At 39.7% G+C, this 25,583-nt stretch overlaps 1 protein-coding gene across 1 annotated transcript in view; it reads left to right on the top strand.

The window, feature by feature from the left end:
- The window catches only part of ABCC9 (ATP binding cassette subfamily C member 9), a 70,686-nt gene that overhangs the window by 19,378 nt on the left and 25,725 nt on the right, over positions 1-25,583 (top strand). Inside the window, exons 10-23 of the mRNA XM_058805855.1 lie at positions 1,163-1,327; positions 2,849-3,004; positions 4,872-5,006; positions 6,235-6,397; positions 7,032-7,072; positions 8,319-8,461; positions 11,940-12,048; positions 13,150-13,260; positions 13,795-13,867; positions 15,621-15,726; positions 20,670-20,708; positions 22,549-22,650; positions 24,066-24,150; positions 24,632-24,712. Coding sequence (XP_058661838.1) covers positions 1,163-1,327; positions 2,849-3,004; positions 4,872-5,006; positions 6,235-6,397; positions 7,032-7,072; positions 8,319-8,461; positions 11,940-12,048; positions 13,150-13,260; positions 13,795-13,867; positions 15,621-15,726; positions 20,670-20,708; positions 22,549-22,650; positions 24,066-24,150; positions 24,632-24,712 — 1,509 coding nt within the window. The remainder of the gene's footprint in view (positions 1-1,162; positions 1,328-2,848; positions 3,005-4,871; positions 5,007-6,234; positions 6,398-7,031; positions 7,073-8,318; positions 8,462-11,939; positions 12,049-13,149; positions 13,261-13,794; positions 13,868-15,620; positions 15,727-20,669; positions 20,709-22,548; positions 22,651-24,065; positions 24,151-24,631; positions 24,713-25,583) is intronic.

The following is a 25,583-nucleotide window of genomic DNA, read 5'->3' as shown; positions in this document are numbered from 1 at the left end:
ATGAATGTGCCTTTAATTTATGGATTTTGATAAACTTTCTCTCGGTTGTTCTTGCTATTAAACATTTCTCCTTTAAATTCTCTCTAGTTATAATTAATGTAAATACATTTAATTTTATGCTTATTCTGCCTTAATTCCTGAGAACTCTATATACATTTAAAAAGCTATATACAAGTGTTATATTCTTAATGATATCCCTACTATGAAAACAAGGGGAAGTTAGATGCAGCAGAGTATTAAAAGGGAGGTTTTTGAATATATATATGTCACCATTCATGCACTTAAGCAACCCTTTTTTCAAGGACTCTTGGGCAGATTGCTTTATTTCTTATATTGCCCATACCTTTCATCTGAGAATCAGACTGGATATTTCAGTGGAACAGGCTCCTTCCTTCTCTTTTTTTATTTTTCTTTTTTTTTTTTTTTCCCTTGTAAGAATTCCAGTACATCCTGCTTCCAGCTGGGTCGGAAATACCAAAGGAACAGTCTTCCTTGGAGTATTTTGGTACATTTGTTTCCTTTTCTGCCTGAAACAGAGCAGAACAGTGAACACAAAAACTAGAAAATGAAAACAAAGGGCTTTAAACAAAATTTTTTTCTCTTCCATATTGAGGCATTTAAATTTCGTTGTGTGTGGAATACTGGCATGTATAATCTAATGTTATTCAGAATTTATGGCTATAATAGACTATACTTGTGGAAGAAATTGTTTCCATTATATGCAAATGCAACATAAATAACTAATCCCATATAATAAAAAATATTTTCTTGTGGCTTCTCTGTGGGACAGGTAGAATGAGCTTTATTTTCTACTAAGTAGCATTTCTATTCTACAAATCACCACAATTTGATGGGGAAACTAAAGACAAGGCAGACATGGTGACCTTATTGTTCCTTTCCTGCTAAAACTGAACAATTTTAGAACTGCTAAAGCATCTCAATCCTCAGTCTTTGGAACAGGAGCAGAGTTTTAAATTTGTATCCAAATGATTTTGATGTAGAGGTCAGTGAGAGAAATCTGATTTCTATAACTTTCCCATAACACCAGCAATATGTTTTATTCCAATGCAATGATTAAATTTGCTTGTTTCCAGCTTCTCACATAGGAGGGAATATACAATCTCTCCTATGGCACCTGCATAATTTTTTCCTTTCTTTTCAGGTGAAGGATCCATCAAACTCCTACCTTTCATCAGAGGAATTCCTCAGGAATGTTTATGTCTTGGCAGTCCTTCTCTTCCTGGCTCTTATCCTGCAGAGGACATTCCTGCAGGCCTCCTACTATGTGACTACAGAGACTGGCATCAACCTCCGGGGTGCCTTACTGGTGAGCAAAGATCTGCCAGGAGATTCACTAGTAACAGCTGCAGCTTTGTCCTTTCATTTGTCTCGTTCTTCATCTGAAGACTGAGCTTGAAATGATGGTTTCAGAGAAGATATGTACTGTATTTTTATACAGAAAACTGGACAAAGTAGGGCGGGCAAACTGCTGGCACCAATTCCTTTTGCTAAAAACTAATCCCACCACTCTAACCTGTTGGAAGTTTAACACCCATAAAACCCCATGCATATGAAAACACATCTTTGCATACAATGGGAGATAGATTAAGATCAGCAGTGTCATTTTGGCTCTGCATCTGCTTTGTTCATTTGCTTATGAGTTTGCTTCTGCTGACTGTGGACAGAGCCATCTGCAGAGTGTGCTTGTTCTATGGGAACGCTGTGCGTGCGTCGGCAGTGGCGACTCTGGATATTTATGCCCTTTAGCACAGAGCCCTGTGGGATGGGACGGGAGTGATTCATCTGCAGGGCTGTGTCTGTAACCCCAGCATCCCTTAACCCTCTGTGAGAGCCCTGTTTGTGGACTGGAGCCAGCACAGCCCAGCACGTGGGGGAGTGTAGCAGGGCTCTGCACAGACCAAGCTCCACAGGCAGCAGTAGCAATCCAGGAGCTGGAACTGATGATTTGCCAGATGTAACTAACCATGGGAATATCGTCTCAGCATGGAAGCTTTTTTTTTGTACTTGCTCTGATTAATGGAGCTGCTTCAAACATTTTCTGCCTTCTCCCAGGATAGATGGTGCAGACTTGGGGATGAAAGAGCTCCTGGTTATTTCCTTTTTGTGACTCTTTTTTGTGACTCCCACTTACCAAAATTGAGACTCTTAGGAGCATATGCAGTTGATATAATTCACCAGGCATTTCTGATTAATTCTACAGGATATACTTTATTAATGAAGAAAATGGGTCCAAAAGGACAAATTATTTTAAAAACTTCCTTAGAGCTGCAGCATTTGATGTTTGATCATAACTGCAAACTGGGCTCACAATATTTGCCTTTAAAATTCAGTAGATGTAAGCCCTGATTAATTTGAAACCCTGTTAAACTCCTACAAAATTTATGGAATGGAATGGCCAGATAATGGAGAGGAACCCAAAGGAATATATATCCACTCTGATCAAACTTCAGAGCATGAATTTACTTGTCTTATCAGAAACAAGGATCTTTTTGACAGACAGTGTCACAGGAAAGCAAGCTCACCAAATGCTTATTAAAAAGGTTCTTTGGCCAATTTCTTAAATTTTGATGTTTTGTTGTAATTTTTTGTTCTATTTTAGGTCTGCGTTAAGCAACAAACCTTTTAAGAGGAACTGGAGTTTTTTAAAGTCAGTTCTCTCTCTTGTGCTTTCTCTCACTCTGTCTCCATCTCTCTTTGTCTCAGGTGAGAGACTGGGAGAAGGGCTGTCCTAGGTAAAGGCTGATGATGCAGTTTGAAACACCCCACTGCTACTGGTCGTTCATAATTACATAATTTTAGTAACTTCCTTTTTTCCCCTTTCTTACAGGCAATGATATATAATAAGATCCTGAGGCTTTCTACATCCAACTTGTCCATGGGAGAGATGACACTGGGACAAATCAATAACTTGGTTGCCATAGAAACCAACCAATTAATGTGGTTCTTGTTCCTGTGCCCCAATCTCTGGGCAATGCCTGTTCAGGTAGAGCATCCAAGTTAGGGTCTGATTTCAGAGATACTCCAGCCTGGCTGAGGAGAGTGCATGTCTGGGACACTATCACAAAATCCAGAGGGGAACTTGCACTTCCCACTAAGATTAGCAAGCAGAAAGGTGCCCTAAGGGCTGGAAAGGTATCTTTTCAAGGGCCAGTGAAGAGAGAGGGTTTTTTTAGCAGGATTTCCATGTCTGTGACTTGAAGAATGAGGACCTGCAATCCTTTTTCCTGCTCATATTTCTTCCACTGCTGACACAAATCCATTGCTTTTATTTTGCCACCTGGCATCAGCCCTAAGCATTGTTTCTGCAGTGTCCACTTGTAACTGGGTTTTGTGGCAGGACCAACAGCAATTGAATCCTGCTCCATGACTGACATGAACACTGACAATGCTCAGAGGAGCCCTCATCTAAGCAACTTAGTCACTAAACATACCTGCTTCTTAAAAAGGCTGGGAAAGAAATGGAGGCAGATCTGTAGGAAGGAAAGGTTGAGATTATTTAGCTCAAAAGAAATTTTCAAAAATGCCAATGACTTAATGACCTGAGACATGCTAATTTTCCCTGAAGCTTGGACTCCTGTTGCCTCTTCAGAATTTTATCTCAGGGTGTGTTTGGCATGGTCCTTATCTGATGGTGATCCCACTGACATTAAAGAATTTTTTAAAGGGGTAGAACCAACTCTTATAGTAGATCTGTTTTGCTGAATTTCCTGAAGCTGCATCAGTAATCTATTTTATTAGTCAGTAATTATTACTACTAATGGGTTAGGTAGGGTTTAGAGTGTCATGAAATAGTTTATGAAAAAAGGCAAAAAAGGCTACATGGAAACAGAAATTAGAAATAATATATATGGTTTCATTTCACTGTTTCACATCCTGTGAAGTGGATGGAAGTGTTGCTATCAATACTTTGAAAGTTATTTAGATGAACAGGTGATCTGATTGCTATGGCAAGGTATGGTAATTTGCAGCACGGGACCCTGAAAAGCTAAATATTGCTTTAAAAATGTTAAATACCATTGATTCTTACTTCTGATTCTGTAAAATTAAGAAGAGAGATTTAAAGACAGACTTGTTTAAGAGATAAAAGTATGAGATATGCAACTAATTCGGTATGCCCTCATCACTGAGGACATCACTCTATCCCAAAGTCGAGCTTTTAATAGAGATATTTATATAGCAGAGCTTGAATTAACTCAGGAACCAGAATCACAGGAGTCACACCAGAGCCATTCCCAGGTAGCCTTCTGTAGGAAGTGCTCCCAAGCCCTTTGCAGGGCTAAGGCAGCATTTTCCTCCAGGGCTGCACGGTATTGATGCCCAAGCTCAGATTGTGTCAGCCCCAGCACAGCTGCTTCGTGCTTCAGTGCCTGTCTGTGATGTCCCTCTGCCTGCAGTTGCACAGGGACAGTACAGCACAATGCAACTGTGATCCATGACAGCCCTAAGACCTCTGAATGCTTCCAGAGTGAGGTAAGGAGCTCTAGTGTAAACAAGACTTGAGGCCAGGAGCTCTGTAAAATGCCTCAGGGCAAGCACCATCATTTTAGTGCTCCATCAGTTTTGTGGAAACCCAGTCTGGAATTAGAACTACCAGGCACTAACACAAACTATTTAGTTAATGTCAAAAAGAAAGGCTTCTGGGTTTATTTCCCACACTTTCCAAATGTGACCTCCTGAAGTATGGGCTCAGCTGATTCCTATGAACCATTTAAGTGTTTATTCGAAGAACAAACATTTTTCTCCTGGTGTGGTTCTGGCATATTGAAATCTACTTTTTTTTTTCTTTTTTTTTTTTTTTTTTTTTTTTTTTTTTTTTTTTTTTTTTTTCTGTGATGCTTTTCTCTTCACAGATAATAATGGGTGTGATCCTCCTCTATAACCTGCTGGGAGTGAGTGCCTTGGTTGGGGCTGCTGTCATCGTGCTCTTAGCTCCCATCCAGTACTTCATAGCCACCAAGCTGGCTGAGGCTCAGAAGAGCACTCTTGTAAGTGAATTATTTCAGTGATATTTGTGATCCAGAAATTCAGTGATATTTGTGATCCAGAAATGAGAACAGGGTTTCTGGGTTCTGTTCTTCTAGTTAGTGAAAACCACTGTGTGCATTTGGGCAGGCCATCCCTCAGTTGCACTGTCCCTCCCTGTCTGTTTTTTTGTGGCTCAGTGTCTCTTCCTTCCCCACAATTTGTCAGAAGAGAATCTCAAAAAAGTATGTGGGCCTTGACCTGCCTTCTCTGCAAAGAGTATTTTTAATGCAACTAGCACCACTTTGTCTGAATTCCACTCCATGAAAGGGTGTTATTCCCAGATGCAGATGTTGTATTTCATGGGATGTTAGCAAACAGTGCAAAAACCTGATAAATTATAGCAGAAAAGTATTAAAGAATGTGCACAACCTCCCTCTGTAAAGTCTAGAGACATTTTACTCTCTGCCTAAGCTTTGGTATTTTCTAAAAATCCGTTGGCACTGCTGGATTATTTTGTATTCATATCTAAATTCTTCAGTGCTGTAAGTTTATTTTTCTGCCTCTTTTAGTTCACCAGTTAGAAATGTTTTCTGCTCTTTTGTCTAATTTTTAACTTTCTTGCTGTGACCCTTGAACTTTTAAAATAAGCCTTTGATGTTTAAATTGCCAAATATTTAGAGATCCTTTTTATCTTAATATTCAATACGCAAATTATTGATGCATGGATCTAATTGCCAGCACACTTCAATCCTGTTGAGTTGTGCCCGTTTTTGTAGCCTGTAAAAATTGTACAGAGAACTTATCTTTGCATAGTTTTGGAAATAATCTCACTTTCCTACTGCTCTATTCTGACTTCCTCTGACTCATAGCATCTTTTGGATTATGATTTTACCAAAACTTACTATTACTGTTTTCTGATGAGGGGAATTTAGCTAAATACATTGATAAATATCTCACTTATTTTTACAACTAGATCCCAGAATGATTCTTGCATCAGCAAATACACCCATTTAGTTTTCTGTCTGTGGTTATGGACACCATTTCCCCTAGTGGTTGCAAATATTTTAATACCTCCAAAGAAAATGAAATTTTATATTCTTCCTCTTAGTATGGCACCTGTACAAAATCACAAATGAACAAAATTATTTTTTAAATTAATCTAACAACAGAAGTGAGGGGAAAAGAGGGTTGTCAATAAGACTACAAACAGTTATAAATTTTTTTCCCTGGTTTTCTCTTGAACTGAAGGACTATTCTACTGAGAGATTAAAGAAAACCAATGAGATACTCAAAGGCATTAAGTTATTAAAGCTTTATGCCTGGGAGCACATATTTTGTAAAAGTGTGGAAGAAACGAGAATGAAAGAGCTCACCAGTCTCAAAACCTTTGCACTTCATACATCTCTTTCCAGTAAGTAACTGAGCTTTTAGGACTTGGAAAATTATCCTGTTTTTCATGTCAACGTTCCTCCCAACTTCAGTTAAAGAGAGATACAGCTGTGCCTGTGACATTTTTGTCTGTGTGTAATGTCATTAAAATAAAAAGGCATGATAAATACATAGCACAGAAATTCAAAAGGATAAAATACATATTGTTGGGAGTTTTTTTTGCAGTAAGTTTTCTCTTACCATCATTGTGACATTACAATTAAGAGTTGCTTTATAGTAAGAAGGCTCCAGGTAATATTGGCAGCTCTGACAGCAGCAAAGATAAATTATATTTTCTTCATATAAATTGTGTTTTCTGCAATGCAGAAGGGTTGAGTAATATTTTAGTTGTGTTTCATATTAATTGTGCACATAATGATTTTTATCCCAGCTTAGTAGAGTGAACAAATGAGAGAATTCTAGGGCTTATTTGTTGGTGTGTTTAAGATCTCTGACTATCAGGGAAGGAAATTTCTTCCTGTAGACTAATTTTCCTTTGGGAGTCTTAATTACTTGAATTGGAAATAACTCCATTATTTTAGTGTCATACAGTTACTGTAAAATTGGTTTTTTTTTATTTCCTATAATCTGATGCTTATTTTATTTCTCTTTCCCAGTTTTTATGAATGCAGCCATACCAATAGCAGCTGTTCTTGCAGTAAGAAATGGTTTTTTTTCAGTTTTCCTTTTTAAAAAGGGAGAGGAAAGTGGGGAGAGGGAGTGTAAAAAGGAAGAAATAGCACCATTGTTATTGTGGGACCTATTCTTCAAAAAACCAGCAGATGAATTCAGGTGCCTCTGCTAACTGTAGAAGAACATGACACTGGAAGTTTTCATTCCCAGAAGGTGGATTGGTAAAACCAAAGAGAAAAATAATTTTTTACTGTAAGAAAGAAAAATCATTACATCTAGGAAGGAAGGAAGGAAAAGGAAGGAAAAGAAAGGAAAAGAAAAGAAAGAAAGAAAGAAAGAAAGAAAGAAAGAAAGAAAGAAAGAAAGAAAGAAAGAAAGAAAGAAAGAAAGAAAGAAAGAAAGAAAGAAAGAAAGAAAGAAAGAAAGAAAGAAAGAAAGAAAGAAAGAAAGAAAGAAAGAAAGAAAGAAAGAAAGAAAGAAAGAAAGAAAGAAAGAAAGAAAGAAAGAAAGAAAGAAAGAGAAAGAAAGAGAAAGAGAAAGAGAAAGAGAAAGAAAGAGAAAGAAAGAGAAAGAAAGACCATTGCAATTGAAAGAGGACTCATTTTGAAAAGCTCTTTTGGAAAGGGATTTTGAGTGTCTTCTCTTTTTCTTTAGCAGCAAAATAAATTCCTGTTTCAAAATCCATTATGAGGCACCATTAAAGTTTTCTAGAAAGGATACTCTGCAGTTTAAAGAGGAATAAATTTTGCTTGTCCTCCAGGTTTAAGTCTCAGCCTCATGCACTAGAGGAACTATGCCATGCTGGTCAGTAAGGAGCTCTCATAGACCAAATTTTGGGGGCAGAGTATGCTGAGTGTGTACAAGAATTGGAACATTTATGACCAGAATTCTGCATCTGTGAAAAAAAAAAACAACCCAAGATTTGTTAGATTCTTAATGGGTTTTTTTCTGGGTTGTGTGTTTCCTGTAAACCCTAAAGTCAATTACAAAGCTGTGATCAAATGCTAGATTTTACAATGAAAATTGTAAAAATTGAAAAATTGTAAAAATTGAAAACTTTCATTCTTCAACATGTAAACCTCTTGAAATCACTGGCAAGATTTTAAAATCTATTTTGTTTTAACAGAACACACCTTTCTCTTCAGTTTATCCTGATTCCCAGTGAACTTAGATTGTTCTTAGCCTTAGCTGAGCAAAATATTTTGCTTGCTGTCCTTGTTCATCTTGTTCAAGAGTCCTTGTCCTGACATGCTCTTTCCCTGATGTGGCAGACCTTTGTGACTTATGCATACACCAGTGACAAGCCCCTGCAGCCCGCCCAGGCATTTGCATCCCTGTCACTGTTCCACATCCTGGTCACTCCTCTGTTCCTGCTCTCCACCGTGGTTCGTTTTGCAGTCAAGGCCATCGTGAGGTAAGTGGTTCTTCTCCTTCCTCCAACTCCTGAACACTCACATTCAGTACCAGAAAAAGTTGTTCCTACCAGCTCACATGGAAGAGTGTTGTGAGGTGGACCTCTGATGCTAAAGATGTGAGAGAAATCAGTGACCTTTCCTTTTTACTGCATGACACAAATAAACACAGCATAGGAAGGACAGACAGCTGCAGAGCCATTCCAGAGCAGGGTCACCAAGGGGATCAGAGGGATGGAGCAGCTCTGCTGGGAGGAAAGGCTGAGGGACTTGTTCATTGGGATTGTTCACCTGGAGAAGAGAAGGCTTTGGGGTGACCTCACTGTGGCCTTGCAGTGCCTGAAGGGAGCCCACAGGAAAGATGGAGAGAGACTTTTGACAAGGGCCTGGAGTGACAGGACAAGGGGCAATGGCTTCACAGTGACAGAGAGCAGGTTTAGGTTGGATATGAGGAAGAAATTGTTCCCTGTGAGAGTGCTGAGGCCCTGGCACAGGTTGCCCAGAGCAGCTGCCCCTGGATCCCTGGAAGTGTCCAAGACCAGGTTGGACAGGCCTCTGAGCAAGCTGGGCTAGTGGAAGGTGTCCCTGCCCATTTCAGGGAGGTTAGTACCAGGTGATCTTTAAGATTCCTTCCAACCTAGGCCATTCTGTGATTCTGTGATTCCTAATGTTCCATTCTTTTTACAATGTCACTAACTTTGGCACTTGGGATTGATTCAGAGCTTCACTGTCCTTCCTTGGGAGGTGCTCCTCCTCTCACATTCTGACCACCCACCACCACTCTTCCATCACATTCTCTGGGCTCTCGTCAGCACTGAGGGGGTGAGAGAGCCTGGTGTGAAGCTCTCTAGCAAGACCAGCCCTGCTGAAGAGTAACTAAACCCTACCTCCACATAAAGTACATTGGGCTATAAGTGAGAATTTAATGATGTCCTACATCCTGTTCCAGGTATTTATTTCTGTAAAACAGCCCAACAGAGCAGCTTCCTTCATGATGGGCTATAGGGCACTTAATCTTGAAGGAGCAGATTGGCATAAGTTGAATTTCAGGCTTTTGGGTGTTGTATCTATGGCCTGTATGGACACAGTCACAGTCATAGTGCAGACCTACACCCTGTCAAGATGTCCCAAGAGATGCAAAATGACACCTGGCTGGCAGTAAAGTGTCAGATGCCAAGCACTAGCAGGATGTGAAGACAGAACTAAGCTTCCCACACAGAAACATCATTCCTTTATGCCAAGGATGAGGCACATTGGAAAGAAATGGTATTGCTGCTGTCACTGTCTGTTTTCAGTGGGTAATGGTAATATCAAGCATCAGTCAAGGGGACTTCAGGCTCCACAGCTGTCCTTTGCCAGTGCCACACTGACTTTAAAAAGCAAACAAACAAAAACTCAACAGAGTTTATTTTTATCAAAGCAGCAGCAGGAGCAGGGCCACATGAGATGCTTTCCCTAGGTTGAAAATGATTTCTGAGTAGTGGAAAATCTCCAGGCTGCTGTATAAATCATCCAAGCCTCTACATCTCTGCACTATGTTTAGCATAGCCCTAATATCAAAATGGTGTGTACATTTTCCTTTACACTGCTGGCCACCCCCAGGGCAATATTTAAAGACCAGATTTGCCAAAACAAACTGCATCCTTTGTCAAACCCATTTCCTAACATCTTTCTCCCATGCACATCATGTCCCCCAAGTGAAGGATAAAGAATGTGTGTTTGGCCAGTCCATGGCTCTATCCTCAATCAAATACACACACGAATATGTGCTTATAATTTTTGGGATTAAGAGCTTATACTTTGGCCAGAATCTCAATTTTCTGTTCAAGAGTAGTTCTAGTGCCACTAAAACTTCTGAGTGTACCTCATTCAAATGCAAAATAAGGGTTGATGTCATTTTAGATGCATGATCAAAACAAGGTCTTGTATCTTCTATAAGAAAATTAATTCTTGCTTACCCCTTATGTAAGACTGAAATTCTGATATGGAGACATATCCCAATTTATGGGGCACATAAATTTTCTGTTTAAGAGAGAAGACAGGAACAGGCATGCTGGCAGGAGGAAATAATGATAATAGCAGTGCTTTCTTGCTGACCTGTCTCTCTGTGGCTTGAAGATGTATTGATAATTTAATATAAAATACAAAGACAGGCTTTGAAATAGACTACTTTCTCATTTGCAGATTAATGTTCAAATCTCTGATCTGAAGGCATATGTCCTTCTGCTTTCCCAGTCTCTGACCCAATGCACCTTGATTTTAGTTTTTACAAGGTAATAACTTCACCATGACTGATGTGTGATTTTGTTCATCCCTTCCCTGGAATGATAAAGACCCAGGTGCTTACAGCACTCTGAAAGGAAGGGGGACAGAAAGAGTGGAGCAAATCCCCCTGTGATGAAGAATGAATTGAACTTGTGTGCTGTATTTCCCAGCAGACAATTTTAAGAGCTAAGCAAAGAGTTGCTGTATGTCTCCAGGGCTGGCTGTGGCTGTGCTGAGGTGTGCAGTACCCAGGCCCTGTGTGCATGCTGTGCCCAGAACCATGGAATCCCAGAATGTACTGAGATGGGAGGGACACACCAGGATCATTGAGTCCAGCTCCTGGTCCTGCACAGAACAGCCCAGGAATCCCACCCTGTGCCTCAGAGCGGTATTCAAATGCTTCTTGCACTCTGTCAGCCTTGCAGCTGTGACCACTTCCCTGGAGAGCCTGTTGCAGTGCCTGAACACCCTCTGGTTGTTCAGACATTTTTCCTGATATCCTGATATCCTGATATCCAGCCTAAAGCTCCCTGACACAGCTTCATGCTGTTTCCTTGAGTCCTGTCACTGGTCACAGAGAGCAGAGATTGGTAGTTGCCTCTTCACTTCCCATCATGAAGAAACTGCAGAACTTTTCCCTTCCCTTTCCCTGGTGAGAAAGCTGCAGAACTGCTGTGAGGTCTCTCCTTAGTCTCCTCTTCTTCAGGCTGAGCAAGCCAGGTGACCTCAACTGTTCCTCATATGGAGGAATATGTTCCTCATATTTCCCTGCAGACCCTTCACCATCCTCATGACCTGCTTTAGACAGTCTCTAATAGATTTAGTTTCCTTTTTATATGATGCAAAAGCTGTGCCAGGATGCACCCATTGCCCTGGCATTTCCAGAGGATGGAGGAACCCTGAATGCAACAGCCTGAGAAAGGCACAGAAGAGATAAGCCTGCCAAGAGGGAAACCATTCCCATGGAGCTCCTTTGGCACCTTCATGACTTGCTCTGCTCTTCATTCCCAGCTACCAGTACAATGCTTAATTATTTTCATCTGTCTTTCCACACACATAAATCTTCATTTGCCATCAGGGTGGCAGATGAAAGTATCCCATGAACTTCTTATGGAACATTTCTGATAAATCCTGCTGGCGTGACTGCACAAAAAAGGAAATGTATTCGTGGAAACCTGGGTTTATGTAACTCAGTGTCCTCTGTTTTCTTTCAAGTGTACAGAAGCTGAATGAGTTTCTCCTGAGTGACGAGATTGGAGATGACAGCTGGAGAGGGGGGGACAGCTCTGTACCTTATGAATCCTGTAAGAAGCACACAGGACTTGTAAGTTCTGCTTTATGACACTGAATTTCAAAGCAGAGAGGCCATACAGCCCCATACAAGGGCAGTGGCCAAGCTGACAGAGCCTGGGAGGTTTTATTCCTAGCCTGGCTCTAATATTGACCAGTTTTGCCTCTTTTATGTCCTAGTCTCTGTGTTCTTATGATATGAAGGGTCCCCAAACACACTAAAGCATTGCTGAAGTGTCAGTAGTAAAAAAACCGCAACCTAAACCAACCATAATACACCAACATATTTAAATATGACTAAAATTCAACCTTCTTGGTTTTTATAGAAGGCTCAGGAGGATATCTTGTGGTTATGGGGTTTGTACTGTCTGTTGCCCATATAATCCATCTTATACTGGGCATCCTTAGGGAGGAACAATTCTTGCTTTGGGAAATTCAGAATTAAAGGTGGAAAAAACCAACACCAAACTTTGAGAAATAGGAATTAATTCCAAAATGCTGTTTCTGGAGTACTAAACATAGAGTTGATTTGAGTAAAATTTAAAGACAAATGAAGATGATTTGGGAAAAGGTGTTTTTTCATTTTGACATTTTTCTAAAGCTGTATATTTCAACAGATACAAACTGACTGTACAATTTGAAATGTGACTGAGACTTGAAGACAGAAACAGACAGAAAGAATTAGCACAAAATAAATTTTATTTTAGCTTGCCAACCTGAAACAACACCTTTCTTGTTTTTCTGGGCTAGCAATGATAGTAAAAGAAATAAAATTGAGACTGTTTCAGCTTTTATTTTATTTGTCCTGTCCACCTTTTGTTTAGTCCTATAGAGACTGTGGATGATGGGGAAGAGGGTTTGAGAGGGATGGTAGAGATGAAATTTGGGATGGTTATGCATGGGAAGCAAAAAATCCCAATATTTTCTGTGATTCAGCTAAGGGTGTTTAAAACATCTAAAATGTGTGCATGACAATGTTGTATCTGTATTATCACATGTTGAAAAGCACCGGCTGCTTCTCCTGAGCTGGAATGGTGTTAGGAAAGGGAATGGATTGTTTGCTTTACAGAGCACCAAATACTGTCTTCTCCTGAGTATTCCAACTTCTCTCCTGTTTTCACTTCTCTCTGTGCAGCACACCAAGGCCATCAACAGGAGGCAGCCCCTGAGGTATCAGCTCGAGAGCTACGAGCAGCCAGCCAGGAAGCAGACACGGCCTGTGGAGATCGATGATGTGGCCATCAAGGTGGTTTGGAAAATGTTTTCCCTCATGAAAATAGGGAGCAGGTCCTCCTGCAACAGCACCCGATGGTGCCCAAGTGCTGCTGTTACTTCAAATTTTCCATGGCAAGAGCAAGTTTAATAAGTTAGCATCTAGCAAAATTTCCAGTGAGAAAAGTGAGCTTCCGACCAGTTTTTACAGTTATTGCATGTTTTCTCAGGAAACAAAAAGGTATCATGAATCTGATGATGTCCAAGTTTTTAGCTTCATATTTGACAGAATGAAAGTATTTGGTAAATAGAGCTCAGCTCAAATCATTCCTTTCTTGCCTTACATACATTATGTACATTTGTGTATTTATATTTTCTTACTCACAATTTTTGGAGGTTTGGCAATCTTAACAAACTTATCTTGCTTTTATCTCCGTGTGTACAGTCATACCACACCGTGTTCATAAATCACAGATTTATTTTATGAAAGTATTTTAAGTCTAAATTAATCATTCTAATTTTTCCCCTCCTGTGTTTAAATATCTGATTTGTGGTAATTATTTTGTAGGTGACCAATGGATACTTTTCATGGGGAAGTGGTTTAGCTACACTGTCCAACATAAACATTAGAATTCCAACAGGTAGGATGAAAGCATACCTTAAATGTGAAATATATAATGTCAAATTGTTATTAATTCCACTTCTTGATGTTTTGAAGTGCACAAAGGTACACATTTAGAATTTTACAAGAAAAAAAATAGAGTTTAAAGTGTACACAAGGTCATGAGCTGTATTGTTATATAATAATATCATTAGATAAACTTTGTGGCATGTATATATCTATATAGTTTATATAGTTTTATAATAGCACAAACTAAGTCAAGAGTTAGAATAAACAAAAAAATGGTTGAAAATGGTTGAAAAATATCATTATTATTTTTAATAGAGAAATTGAATAAAAAAGAAAGAGGAAGAACTCCAGACTCATTCAAACCAAGGATCCATCTAACTCAGTATGCTATTTTCAGCAATACCCATATATTATACTTTTCCTGCCATTTATCAACATTACGGTCTTCCAGTTCACAACTATTTTCATTCAGAAGATGGAGTTTTTCTGTCAAGAAATCCTTAATTATTTTGTTTCTTAATGAATTCCTCTTTATCAAGCTGATAAGAGTTCCTGTAATTCCTTGCATCCTCAATGTCTTTGGCTAGGAATTCCACAGGTTTACAAAATGCTGGTTTGTTTTGAAATACTTGCATAGCAAGTGTGAAAAGTAGCAACTAATATTTTTTATTATTATTAATAATAACAACAATAATTTTTTGTTGGTGGTGATAATGCTGTAATATTCATAACACTGTCTTCTGGCATTTCATGTTAACAAATAGTCTTATGCTCTATTTTGATCTCCTATCAAGGGCTTTGTTTTAAAATAGAGTATTACTTTAGGTTGCTGTCACATGGTGATTTAGTAATCCCCAAGCCCGTATGACTTGTTTCCATGTAGCATTAAGCGTCACCCGCAGAATGTCTCTGCTCCAGGAGTTTACAGTCTGAGGCCATGGGTTCACAGGCTGGGTGAGCCAGAGTTTGCCTCCTTTGGAAGGAATAAGACCCTTGGCTCCCAGCTGGAGAGAAACTTAACTGGAAAATTTCCAGTACCTAAAGGGAGGGGCTACAAGAAAGATGGAGAGATACCTTGACAAGGGCCCAGAGTGATAGGGCAAGGGGCAATGGCTTCACACTGCCAGAGAAAAGGTTTAGATTGGATATGAGGAAGGAATTGTTCCCTGTGAGGGTGCTGAGGCCCTGGCACAGGGTGCCCAGAGAAGCTGTGGCTGCCCTATCCCTGAAAGTGTCCAAGGCCAGGTTGTACAGGCCTCTGAGCAAGCTTGGATAGTGGAAGGTGTCCCTGCCTATGGCAGGGGGGGTGGAATGAGGTGGTCTGTAAGGTGCCTTCCAACCCAAACTTTCTGTGAATCTATGAAATGCACTGGCCAGCACAATTAGTGAGTTCAATTGGCCCAAATTCACTTCAGTTAATTTACTAGATTGGTCCAAATTTTCATGGAACTCCAGGCTGAATAATCACTCCCCACCATATATTGTTTGACCCTAAATAACTTTAATAAGTTCCATAAAACAAATGTTAATATAGGTAAAAGCAAAAGTCTCATTCCTTTGGAGATTAGTGTGTTACTGCAGTCCATTAATGTTTCCATAGATGAATACATGCAATATTGCCCATTAAGTAGTGAATGCTAAAACAATTATTTAATCACTTTGAGTGTTCTAGAGCTGAATCTAGCTGGGCCTTGTGAACTAGAGTATAACTGTTTTTTTCTTTCTTTTTAAAAATGGTTTTGTTGTTTTTACTATTATCATAGGTCAGATGACAATGATTGTGGGCCAAGTTGGCTGTGGCAAGTCTTCACTTCTCCTTGCTATATTGGGAGAGATGCAGACCCTGGAGGGAAAAGTTCACTGGAGCAAGTATGTTTATATAGCTATTAATTGCTGTATTCGTTTAAGGAGGAGGCTGAGATTTGCTATGAGAAATGTAAACTTCATGCCTCAGAACTGCATGTTGAGTGATTACCATCACCCAGATCCTCTCTGGAATGCATCACCTGCAAATCAGGAGGTATTTTTCACTGTTTTATCATGTGCAGAGCCGGGTGCCTAAGGAAGGGAGAGAGGCTAGTGTGGAGATTAATATCTAATATATTGGCCTAGCAAATGACCTGGAAAGAATGCATAGGCTATTCCTTTTATCAAATAGGCTTCAGTACTCACTATAATTGAAGGCAGCATTGTCACATTGTTCCTGTACCATTGTTCCTGTACCAGTGAAAGTGTGGAGCTTCTACAGCCCGGTGGGATCTGGGGGGTGCCAGCCTAACAGAAAGGATGTATTTCCCCTCAGAGCTGCTGATAATGCTGACAGAAAAAAAAATTACAAGTGAGCAATGCTTTTCTCCTTCCCTGGTACCCACTCAAGCCTCAACTATTGAACAGTGTCACTCTTCACAGTAATACAATCAAAAAGCAGCCTGAGCACACCAAACACCTTATAAGTAAAGGCTGAGCAAAGGCTGTTTCTGAAAGGACAGGTGCTCATGAGGTCAGGCCTTGGATTCAGAACCAGTGAATGAGAACTTTCTAGAGTAATGAAGTGGGGCAGCAAGCACTCTTCAAGCCTAGGCAGGGAAGAGACAGTGGAAGTGATGTGCTATAACCCCAAGACTTGTTCTTTGGTTTTAAAGATCAGTTCTGTTTCTTTAAAACCATCATGCCAAATTCCTCTCAACTATCTTTTTGCTGAGAAAAGAGGGAATTTTGTCACAGAGACAAATATTTTGTTGTCTCATCCCTTGACTTGTAACCTCCTTTGTCATATTTTTCTTACAGCAATATTGTAAACTGGATGTTTTTTGCTTTTCCTGTGATAGTATCCATGGCATTTTTGCTCTCTAGCTATTCTTCACTTTCTGCTATTCTAAACATATGACCTCACTGGAGTAGCAGGTACAGTTGAAGCCAAGGCTACACTAAATTTAGTTTAATTATATATGAATTTAGGCTTTGAAGGAAGAAGAAGATGTGACCTACCCCAGTTAGTTTCTTTGAGACATGCAATGAAGGTTTTATACCATAATCAGGCATTGTTTCTCTCAGTAGTTAAAAAAAAATAAAAGGAATAAGTAGAATGTACCTTGAAATAATTCTCACAATTGTTTTGAAGGAAGTATTTGAGAAAGACTCAGATTTTTCCTAGACAAAGATATGGAACCTTGGAAAGATTAGAAAAATGAGAAATCTTAGAAACATAATAGGTACAGCTTATGAAATGTTTTGTAATTATGAATTGTGAAAAAAATATGTTTAATATTGCTCAAGAGATAGAATCATGCTGTCAGTTGGTTAACAGTCTGTTCATCACCACAACACCAAGAAACTCAGGTTTTAGCCAACACCTCAGATTTTTTTCCTTGCACACTATAATTATGATATAGCTGATGCAAACATGGTTATATTTTGCTGGTAATTTCAGACTGCCTGGCAGACAGATGAATACAGAAGGAGACTTCAGGTATTTAATTAAGTGGCTCCTGTATTTTGTAAAACTATAATAAAGGTCCTATTTACTCTTTTAAGTCCCTTTCCATGTGATTCTCCATGCATGACTAACACAGCTACTGATCCAGGGATGAAATGCAGGCTAGGTGAATTCCTTTACAAATTCAGCGGTAACAACACAGTGATTGTAAGCATGGGTAAGATTGCAGCCCCAGTTGTATTGGGACAATCCCGCAAGGCATCACTGGGATTCAAATGCCCTGTTGCTGTGGAGGCTGACTGCTGTGAGAGCTGTGTGTCCAGCTGCCGGGGTTGTCACTGCCTTGGCATCCCAGGGAAATGAAGCATGGCCATGTATCTTTCTGTAAAAGATCTTGGCCAGGGCAAATCTTATGGGCTGGGTCTCAGTTTTTCCCACTTATATGAGACATGGCCCAGAAATGTGACATCCTTAGACATGGAGCTGGGTTTTTGTTTTCCCAGTGAGCAATCAGCTTGAGAGGCTTGTTAGACACTAGTGCATGGGGCTGTCTGGGTGTAGTCATTCAGCCAAGACTGTTTCAGATGAGAGTTATTTATTAATAAGTTATTTCTTAATAATTTGTGGGAATCATGCAGAGACAGGTATTCCCCTCATGCACATCAAGCCAAACAATCTTCTCAGACTGCCAATCTAACAGGGGCTAAGTGGAAACTTTTCACTTGCTACGTGTTTTTTCTACATTGAAATGGTTTCTGTGCAAACAGCTTGTTGTATACTAAATTAAAAGCTCAGGAAACACAAGAACTGTTAAATAGAGCCTCAAAAATGGCCTGTTTTGTCCTCAATTATTCAGAAGGCTGTGACAAATATTAGGAAAAGTCAATGTCCCCCTCAGAAAGATTGCCAAGAGCAACACTCACCCAAAGATTACAACCACAGGAGCTAACAGAAAGCACTGAAGGGCATAATGAGCACTGGAGGGATAAAAAAATCATCCATACAAAAGTCAGTGGCCAAAACCAGCAGAACTACCAGTTCTGGTTGCAGGCAACAGGCCTAAATTTCTCCAAACTCCTGTATGGAATTTGTGTAGATGCTTGGTCCTCATCTTGCCTCAATTTCCTGCTGATATTAGCAGAGGTAATGGCTCATTCTGTGGCTACAGGGGTACCCCAGAGATTTTGTGCATCTTCCTTCTCCTCCCTCATTATTTTGTAGAATGAGGGAATCAGGGCCTGCTCAGACATGCTTTAGTCTGTTTTAAAATATTATGAGTTACCATAAAAGTGTCTAAACTTCAACAAGAGGTCTTTTTTACTTTTCCTAAAACCTTGATTTCTATTGATTTTTGTTTTGATGTTGTTGTTAGTTTTTTCACCTTATATATTCAAAATCCTATAAAAATGACTGATTAGTTTGGCCCTTCCTACCATTTCAGACTTGAACTTACCACACCCCATTATGGGCAATATGCATATTTTATAGTACAGCTGAAAATCAGTATAAATAGCCACATTACAATAAATAAATGAACTAGAGGAAATAAATGCTAATCCCCTCAGGCAAATAAAATACCCTTTTTAGAAATCTCAGGAGCTTCAATTTCAGCCCACTCCCATGCCCTGCAATCACATCACTCTCAGATTCAGCAGGGTAATAAAGTACAAAACCAAATACTTAATCCCCTTGTTTGTGAAGGTCCCAGCTCACTAAAGGTCTTTGTGTTTATTCATGGGATTATTGGTGAATGTGGGTTCTCACAGAAATCTCATTCATAATTTGGGAGAATCAAAGTCTATTTGTCAAGCCAAGCCGGGAATGAAATTTCTAACCAAGGAAAAAGTGTTTAAGAAACAGAGCTCCTAAAATTAGTCCTTTCCCATTGAGAAAGTCTGTTTTGTTATCATGGCAAGCAGATTAAATCTGGCATGGAATTGCAAGGAGTCTTGCAAGGCTTGTGTGTAGTTTTTTGTAGCTCAGAAGGTGCTCCCAAATTTATACCTGAAAGCATTTTCTCTTTTCCCTGCAGTGGTCTCCTAATAAAAGTTTGGAGGTCTTGAACAGAGCAAGTTTAGGGTTTCTTCTTCTTGTTTGCCTTCACCTAATTCCCAGTCCCTTTTCAAGCTCTTCTTAGATTTCATCTTTTGCTTTCTTGTGACTTTTTTTCCCATTGTAAAGAAGACAGGAAGCTTCTGCTGAATGAGAGACCAAGTTTTAGTGAGGGACTGTCTGTTTTGAGGCTCAGTGTGTGGCTCTCTGACACTTCTGAGACTTATGTCTCAGGTGCTCTGATGCAGCACCTGCTCTGGCAATTGGTGTATGAAGAAAACAAAAGACTGTGCATTTTAGGAGGCCTGAATTATCCAAGTCCTCAGAAAGCTGATGTGCAGCACAGAAAACAACGTCTCAGTTCTGGCATTTTGGGAAGATGCTTAATCCATGAGTCTGGTATTCCTAGGACTCTGCTTGCTATTAGAATTTTTATGCTCTTTCTAGACTTGGATAGCCTGCCAATGTTTGCAGCTGCATTTACTGGTAACCCAGCAGTCAGGCACTCATTTCTGTCTCAACATAAAAGTGTTTCATCAGGAGTGTTCATAGGCCTGAGAGAAGAGGATTTGTTTATTCATGGCTTTTTTTTTAAGTCAGGAAAATAATGTTTTAGCATGAGTTTTCTACCCCTTTCCAATGCCTGTTTCAATTTACCTGGTATAATCTCTTTTAAGTTTTGCACTTTGCAGTGATGCATCCCTATGCCTGGAATGAGCATCATTGCTGGGCCAAAACCACTTTCCCTGCCATTCCAGGCTGTTGGCACTGTTAAAAATTCAATTAACAAAAAGAGGGAACTGCAAAATCATTCATGCCATTGCTAATATTTGAATGTTCTTCAGAATGTATTTCTTCACAGCTTTATGCAGCCTTAGTGCTACAAAGAGATTCAAAATCTGTTCTGATCCTACAGTGTAGCTGCAAACTCATCTTTACTCCAGGGGAAATTTGACATCAGTTATCAGCTTCTGCAGGCTACTGGCAGAACTGTGCGGAGAAGCTAACTTATTGCTTGCCATGCAATATTAATATTTTAATTTTTAATAGGTTTTATGATACAATTTTAGTTTTAAATACATTTTCTAACAACATAATTTGCCTGTTTAGCCACTATGCCTTGTAGATACGAAACTGTCACATTTCAAGTAGTATTATGGTTTTGCTTAGACCTGGTTTGTTTTCCCTTCAAGAACATAAAAACCCAGACTTATGTTGAGTTTTTAAAGTATGTCATTAACTCCAGGTTCACTGTGTGTAAAACTAGCACAGAATGTTGTTTTTTATTTCCTGCTTACTAAATGTCATTTACCATAACTTACAGTGTAAATGAAACTGAACCTTCTTTTGAAGCATCCAGAAGGTATTATTTCTTTTCTAGTGTATCATAAAACAATCATTAATTTCTTCAGAATTTCCCCAAATCCTCATCTTTGTGCTCTCAAGCCATCTCCATGTTTCCTTACCATGTTGATAATTGTTTCCTGTGGGATTAATTGATAGACTGTGCAAATCCAGTGGATCCCACACTTCCCCAGCCAGTGAACCACTACCTCTGTCTCTTGTCTGAAAGATGCTCAGCTCCCATCTGACCACAGTGGGAGTTCAGTGTGCTCCTTGCTATGCAAGGCAGAATCTCTGTGTATGAGGCATAATTAGGTGTCTCCTTCCACATGTTTTTGAGTTTTCTGCCCAGCACCTGGTTCCCCATGGTGCCTAATCTGGGATGGGATGGAGCAGGGCACAGAGGGAGCCAGCTCAGCTCCAGCTGAAGACAAGCAGGGACTCCACCCCTGGCTCCAGGTTTAAAAGAAGGACAAACTCCACTAAAAGTATGTCATAAATGAGAGAGAGGTAGTGGCACACAGAGCTGTGGTTGGGAGCCACACCAGGGTTTGCTGCCCCATAATCTTGAGGATGTATTTCATATGAGTGCATATGAACAGCTAAAACTCCTGGAAGTTTTGGGATATTTCTGACAGCTTCTAACCAGCTGTTTCTCCTGCCTTAGCACCCCTCTCTCAATAGTAGATCCTACATGCTTGAAGCTAAGCAAATGTTTTGGTGGAAGCAATACCATCAAAGAGACAAAGCAAAGGAACCTCATTGTGGTCTTCCAGAAACAGCATGGAGCCTAAAGAATAGATAGAGAGAGACTCTTGACAAGGGCCTGGAGTGATAGGACAAGGGGAATGGCTTTACACTGACAGAGAGCAGATTTAGATTGGATATTAGACAAAACTTCTTTATTGTATGTGTAGTGAGGCCTTGGCACAGACTGCTCAGAAGCTGTGGCTGCCCCATCACTGGAAGTGTTCCAGGCCAGGTAGGATGGAGCTCTGAGCAAGCTGGGCTAGTGGAAGGTGTCCCAGCCCATGGAAGGGGTTGGAACAAGATGATCTTTAAGGTCCCTTCCAATGCAGGCCATTCCATGATTCTATAAGTGTTCAGATCCATGAGCTGGTACCAGTTCACACCTCCTTCCTCACATTACCTTGGACATCTCAGAAAAATTTCTGAAAATACATGACTATTTTTGCTGCTGTACCTTGGAAAAAAAGACAGCAGTAAAGAACATTCATGCCCCTATTGACAAATGTCAATAGGCATTTAGACACATTTAAGGTATGTCTAATAAATCCTTGGGAGGCTACCCATGATTTCTTCCCAATCTGTATTAAACTGCCCTCTTTTCCAATATCATTGAGGATCTAATAACCTGAAAGGAAAAAAAATATTCACTGAGAAAAAAGTATTTATATGTGTGGCCACATAAAATAATCTGACACTTCAGAAAGCAGCAAGTCAAGCGTGCCATTTGAATAGTGCTTTTTTTCTCTCTGTTTTCATATTAGAAAAAATAATGCCAAATAACTATTCCTGTGAGAATTTAATATTTCTAGTATCATTTATAATTTGCTTTTGGATTTGAATTGCAATTACTAGATTGAGGTAGGTACCAGCCTTTTATAGGAGAATAGAATGCAACCCAGAGTGTAGATTTTGCCATCAGGGGAGAGAGCGGGTGCTGTTCTAACAAAAGCATCAAATTTAAAACTCTTCCCTTCTTTTTGTTTTGCTTATGTGTTTCCCTGTGTTTTTCTGAATGCACATTCATGAAATTAACTTTAAAAAACCTGATTATCAGACATTTTATGGTGTGAGGGATTTGTTTCTTACCAAAACTCTGTGTCTGTCTGCAGTAGGAACAGGTACTCTGTGGCTTATGCAGCTCAGAAGCCGTGGCTGCTCAATGCCACCGTGGAGGAGAACATCATCTTTGGCAGCCCCTTTAATAAGCAGAGGTAAATATCCACCTCCTTGCAAAAACACCTGGCAGCTCCTTTTAAAGAGGGCTTTTTGGCATCTTCTGGAGGATGTTTGTAGATTCTGGAAAATACCAATCAGTGAATGATTGATATTTTTGAAAAAATGGTCGATATTATTGAAAAAAATAAATCACCTGTGGTGGATTTAGCTGACATGACTCAGAGGAAGGTTTCTGGTTGAAGCCAGGGTGCTCCTCTAGCCGGTGCACATGTCCAAGATGTTTGTGAGAAATCCCACAGTGGCAGTGGCTCTCCATAGAATACAGCTGAAGCCATATGTGTAATTTCCAAGGTGAGATAAATCCCACCTCTGGAGCCTACTTATGTAATTTTCTTTTGTTTAATGGAGCCCAAGGTTGCCAAAGGACTCTGAAAACAGAGATTCTAGGCATGTTTCCATTGAGTTTATGTGCTAATCCTGCTGTGATCAAGTTACTGGAGCAGCCACTTTCCAAAAACAGCATTTATGAAGATGTGGTGCCTCTGGGGAATGGCCTTAATTCTTCCTTTAGAAATACAGGAGAAAGAAGTGTGAAAGCTGAGATGCACAGCTTCTATTGTGCCTACCCAGCACCTGCTTCTTCCAGCCTTCTAAAAGGTCAATTAAGAAATGTGGAAAAAGTGACTGGACCTAAGGAAAACAAATTGCTGATGTTTTCAAAGGCAACACTCTCTCTGTTTTCAGTTACTGAAAATACACCCAGTAGCTCTCAGTCTGTGCTGTTTAAGATGTATGACTCCATTCTGGCTTGATAAAACCTAAGCATGACCAAATGCCTCAAAATCCAGAAAAGCACCAACATTTCAGGGACCAGATTCTTCAGCCACTGCATCCATCAGCTTGTTTCACTAGTTTCAAAGGGGCAAGGCTTAATTTCAGTACTCATATAGTCTGATCCCAGCTGCTTATCAGCAGATCACCTGCTACAGACCCAGAGATGTCACCAAAATTTTTTCAAAATTTTGCAAGTGGTTTGCTGGTTCTGGTAAGACCAGAAGCACTTTAAGGATACTTTGTCCTGTAACATCACTCCAAAGAAAATGAAGAGGCACTTAAAGGGGGAGCATAAAAACTCAATGGAAAACAGAATGGAACATTCTGGAGTCCAACAAAACAACTCCATGATAGGGAGGAATGTATTCAATAATTTACATAATTAAAAAGCAGTCTTGCCAATAAAGGCTTCTAATAAAGGTGCATTTTTTTAATAATGCTTCATTTACAATGCTCTAGGATTATTCCTCAATAATCATTTTGCCCTACTTATTTTAACAATTATTCATCCATCACAGAGCAATAAAAACTTCGTGGTGACATCTACCTGGAGGTTTTTGTGTGAGCAGAGTGAGTGGCTGGGTAAACAATTGCAATGACCACGTTGTTTTTCCAGGTACAAGGCTGTTACAGATGCCTGTTCTCTGCAGCCTGATATTGACTTACTGCCATTTGGTGACCAGACAGAAATTGGAGAAAGGGTAAATAATGTGAATGCTTTAATCTCTGCTTGGCCTTTGTATTAAGAAGATACTACCTGATGTCACTCAGACAGTTCTAGTCTGTATTGGGCTGCCAGACTGGTAAATAATTGTAATTCACCAAGGGTTACTACCCAAAAAATTTGAAATCACTTCAGCTTTTTCAGCTATTTCTCAAATGGGATTTCTTGACCAAGGTCTCCCATATTTTGCTTGCAGAATTTGATGCTGGTATTGATTACATTTGCAATCTAAAAAGCCTACTGTGCTCAGAGCAGCTCTTCATAATTTACACTTATGCATGAATAATAACTTTTCTTCTGATATTATATGAGGACTATGCCCGTTTATCAATAGAATTAGCATTTTAATGAAGTTTTTTATTTACTATAAATCCTATCATTATAAAAAATCACATTTCCAAAGGCCTGTCATAAGGTTTATTCAAAGATGCCTATTTCTGATCCATTTGAATCATTAGGGGATTAATTTAAGTGGAGGCCAACGACAGAGAATCTGTGTAGCTCGAGCACTCTACCAGAACACCAACATTGTCTTCTTGGTAAGGTTTTTCTTTTTCACATGGAGCATGCAAAGTTAGTAAAAAACTGTAATTCCATATATTTAGTTTATATTTAGAAGACCTATGGGGACCTGTATTCAACTCCAAAACCAAGCTATAGAGAGGCAGCATCAAAACATCCTGGGAGACTGATGAAGGTGGGAATTTCTGCACAGATGTACACTGGAAGAGTGGAACAGATTGTCTTAACTCCTTCTTGCTCTCAGGGATGACCTGCTATCAGGAGAGTCCCACAGAAATCAGCAGGATTAATGATAAGGAGCCATAATGAACAGTCTGAGGGCTCAGCACTCTCCTGCAAAGTCCTGTGGAGTTGGACAGCCTTTCCCTTCTCTGATATTACTTTCAAGGCATATTAGGAATTTCAGGAGGTTCATGAAGAGGCTGTTTGAGCCTCTTCAAAATTAAGGAGAGACTTCTTGAAGAAAAAGTGTTTACATATTGATATCCTTATCTGAATGTTGCCTTATTTCCAGCCACACTCACTCACTGTAAAGACCAAGCACATACGTAGTTTAGTTTGGAGGAAATGAGAAGAGTTGCTAACTCTGCTTTAATTTTCCTGTGCCAGTTTCACCCAAAATTGGGCCCAAGTTTGGCTTTGGATCCTGGCATTTTCAAATTTGGATGGGAAATTTCAGTTCTGGTGTTCCTGCACTCTGTCAGTGAGGCACCAGCACTACACACAGCCAGACACAAGAAATGAAACTGAGTCCATTGCTGTGAACTGAAGAACAGTGGATTCCAGCTTACTGGAGCACAGCCCTCTGACTTGGCCCTAGTCACTAGAGAGAAATGAAACATCAATAAAGACAGATGCTTCCTAGTTTAAAAATACTATTTTAGGGAA

The sequence above is a fragment of the Ammospiza caudacuta genome, chromosome 5, assembly GCF_027887145.1.
Source record: "Ammospiza caudacuta isolate bAmmCau1 chromosome 5, bAmmCau1.pri, whole genome shotgun sequence".
Classification (NCBI taxonomy): Eukaryota; Metazoa; Chordata; class Aves; order Passeriformes; family Passerellidae; genus Ammospiza; species Ammospiza caudacuta.
Note: the sequence above shows the minus strand (reverse complement) of the source record. Positions and strands in the feature narration are given on the sequence as shown.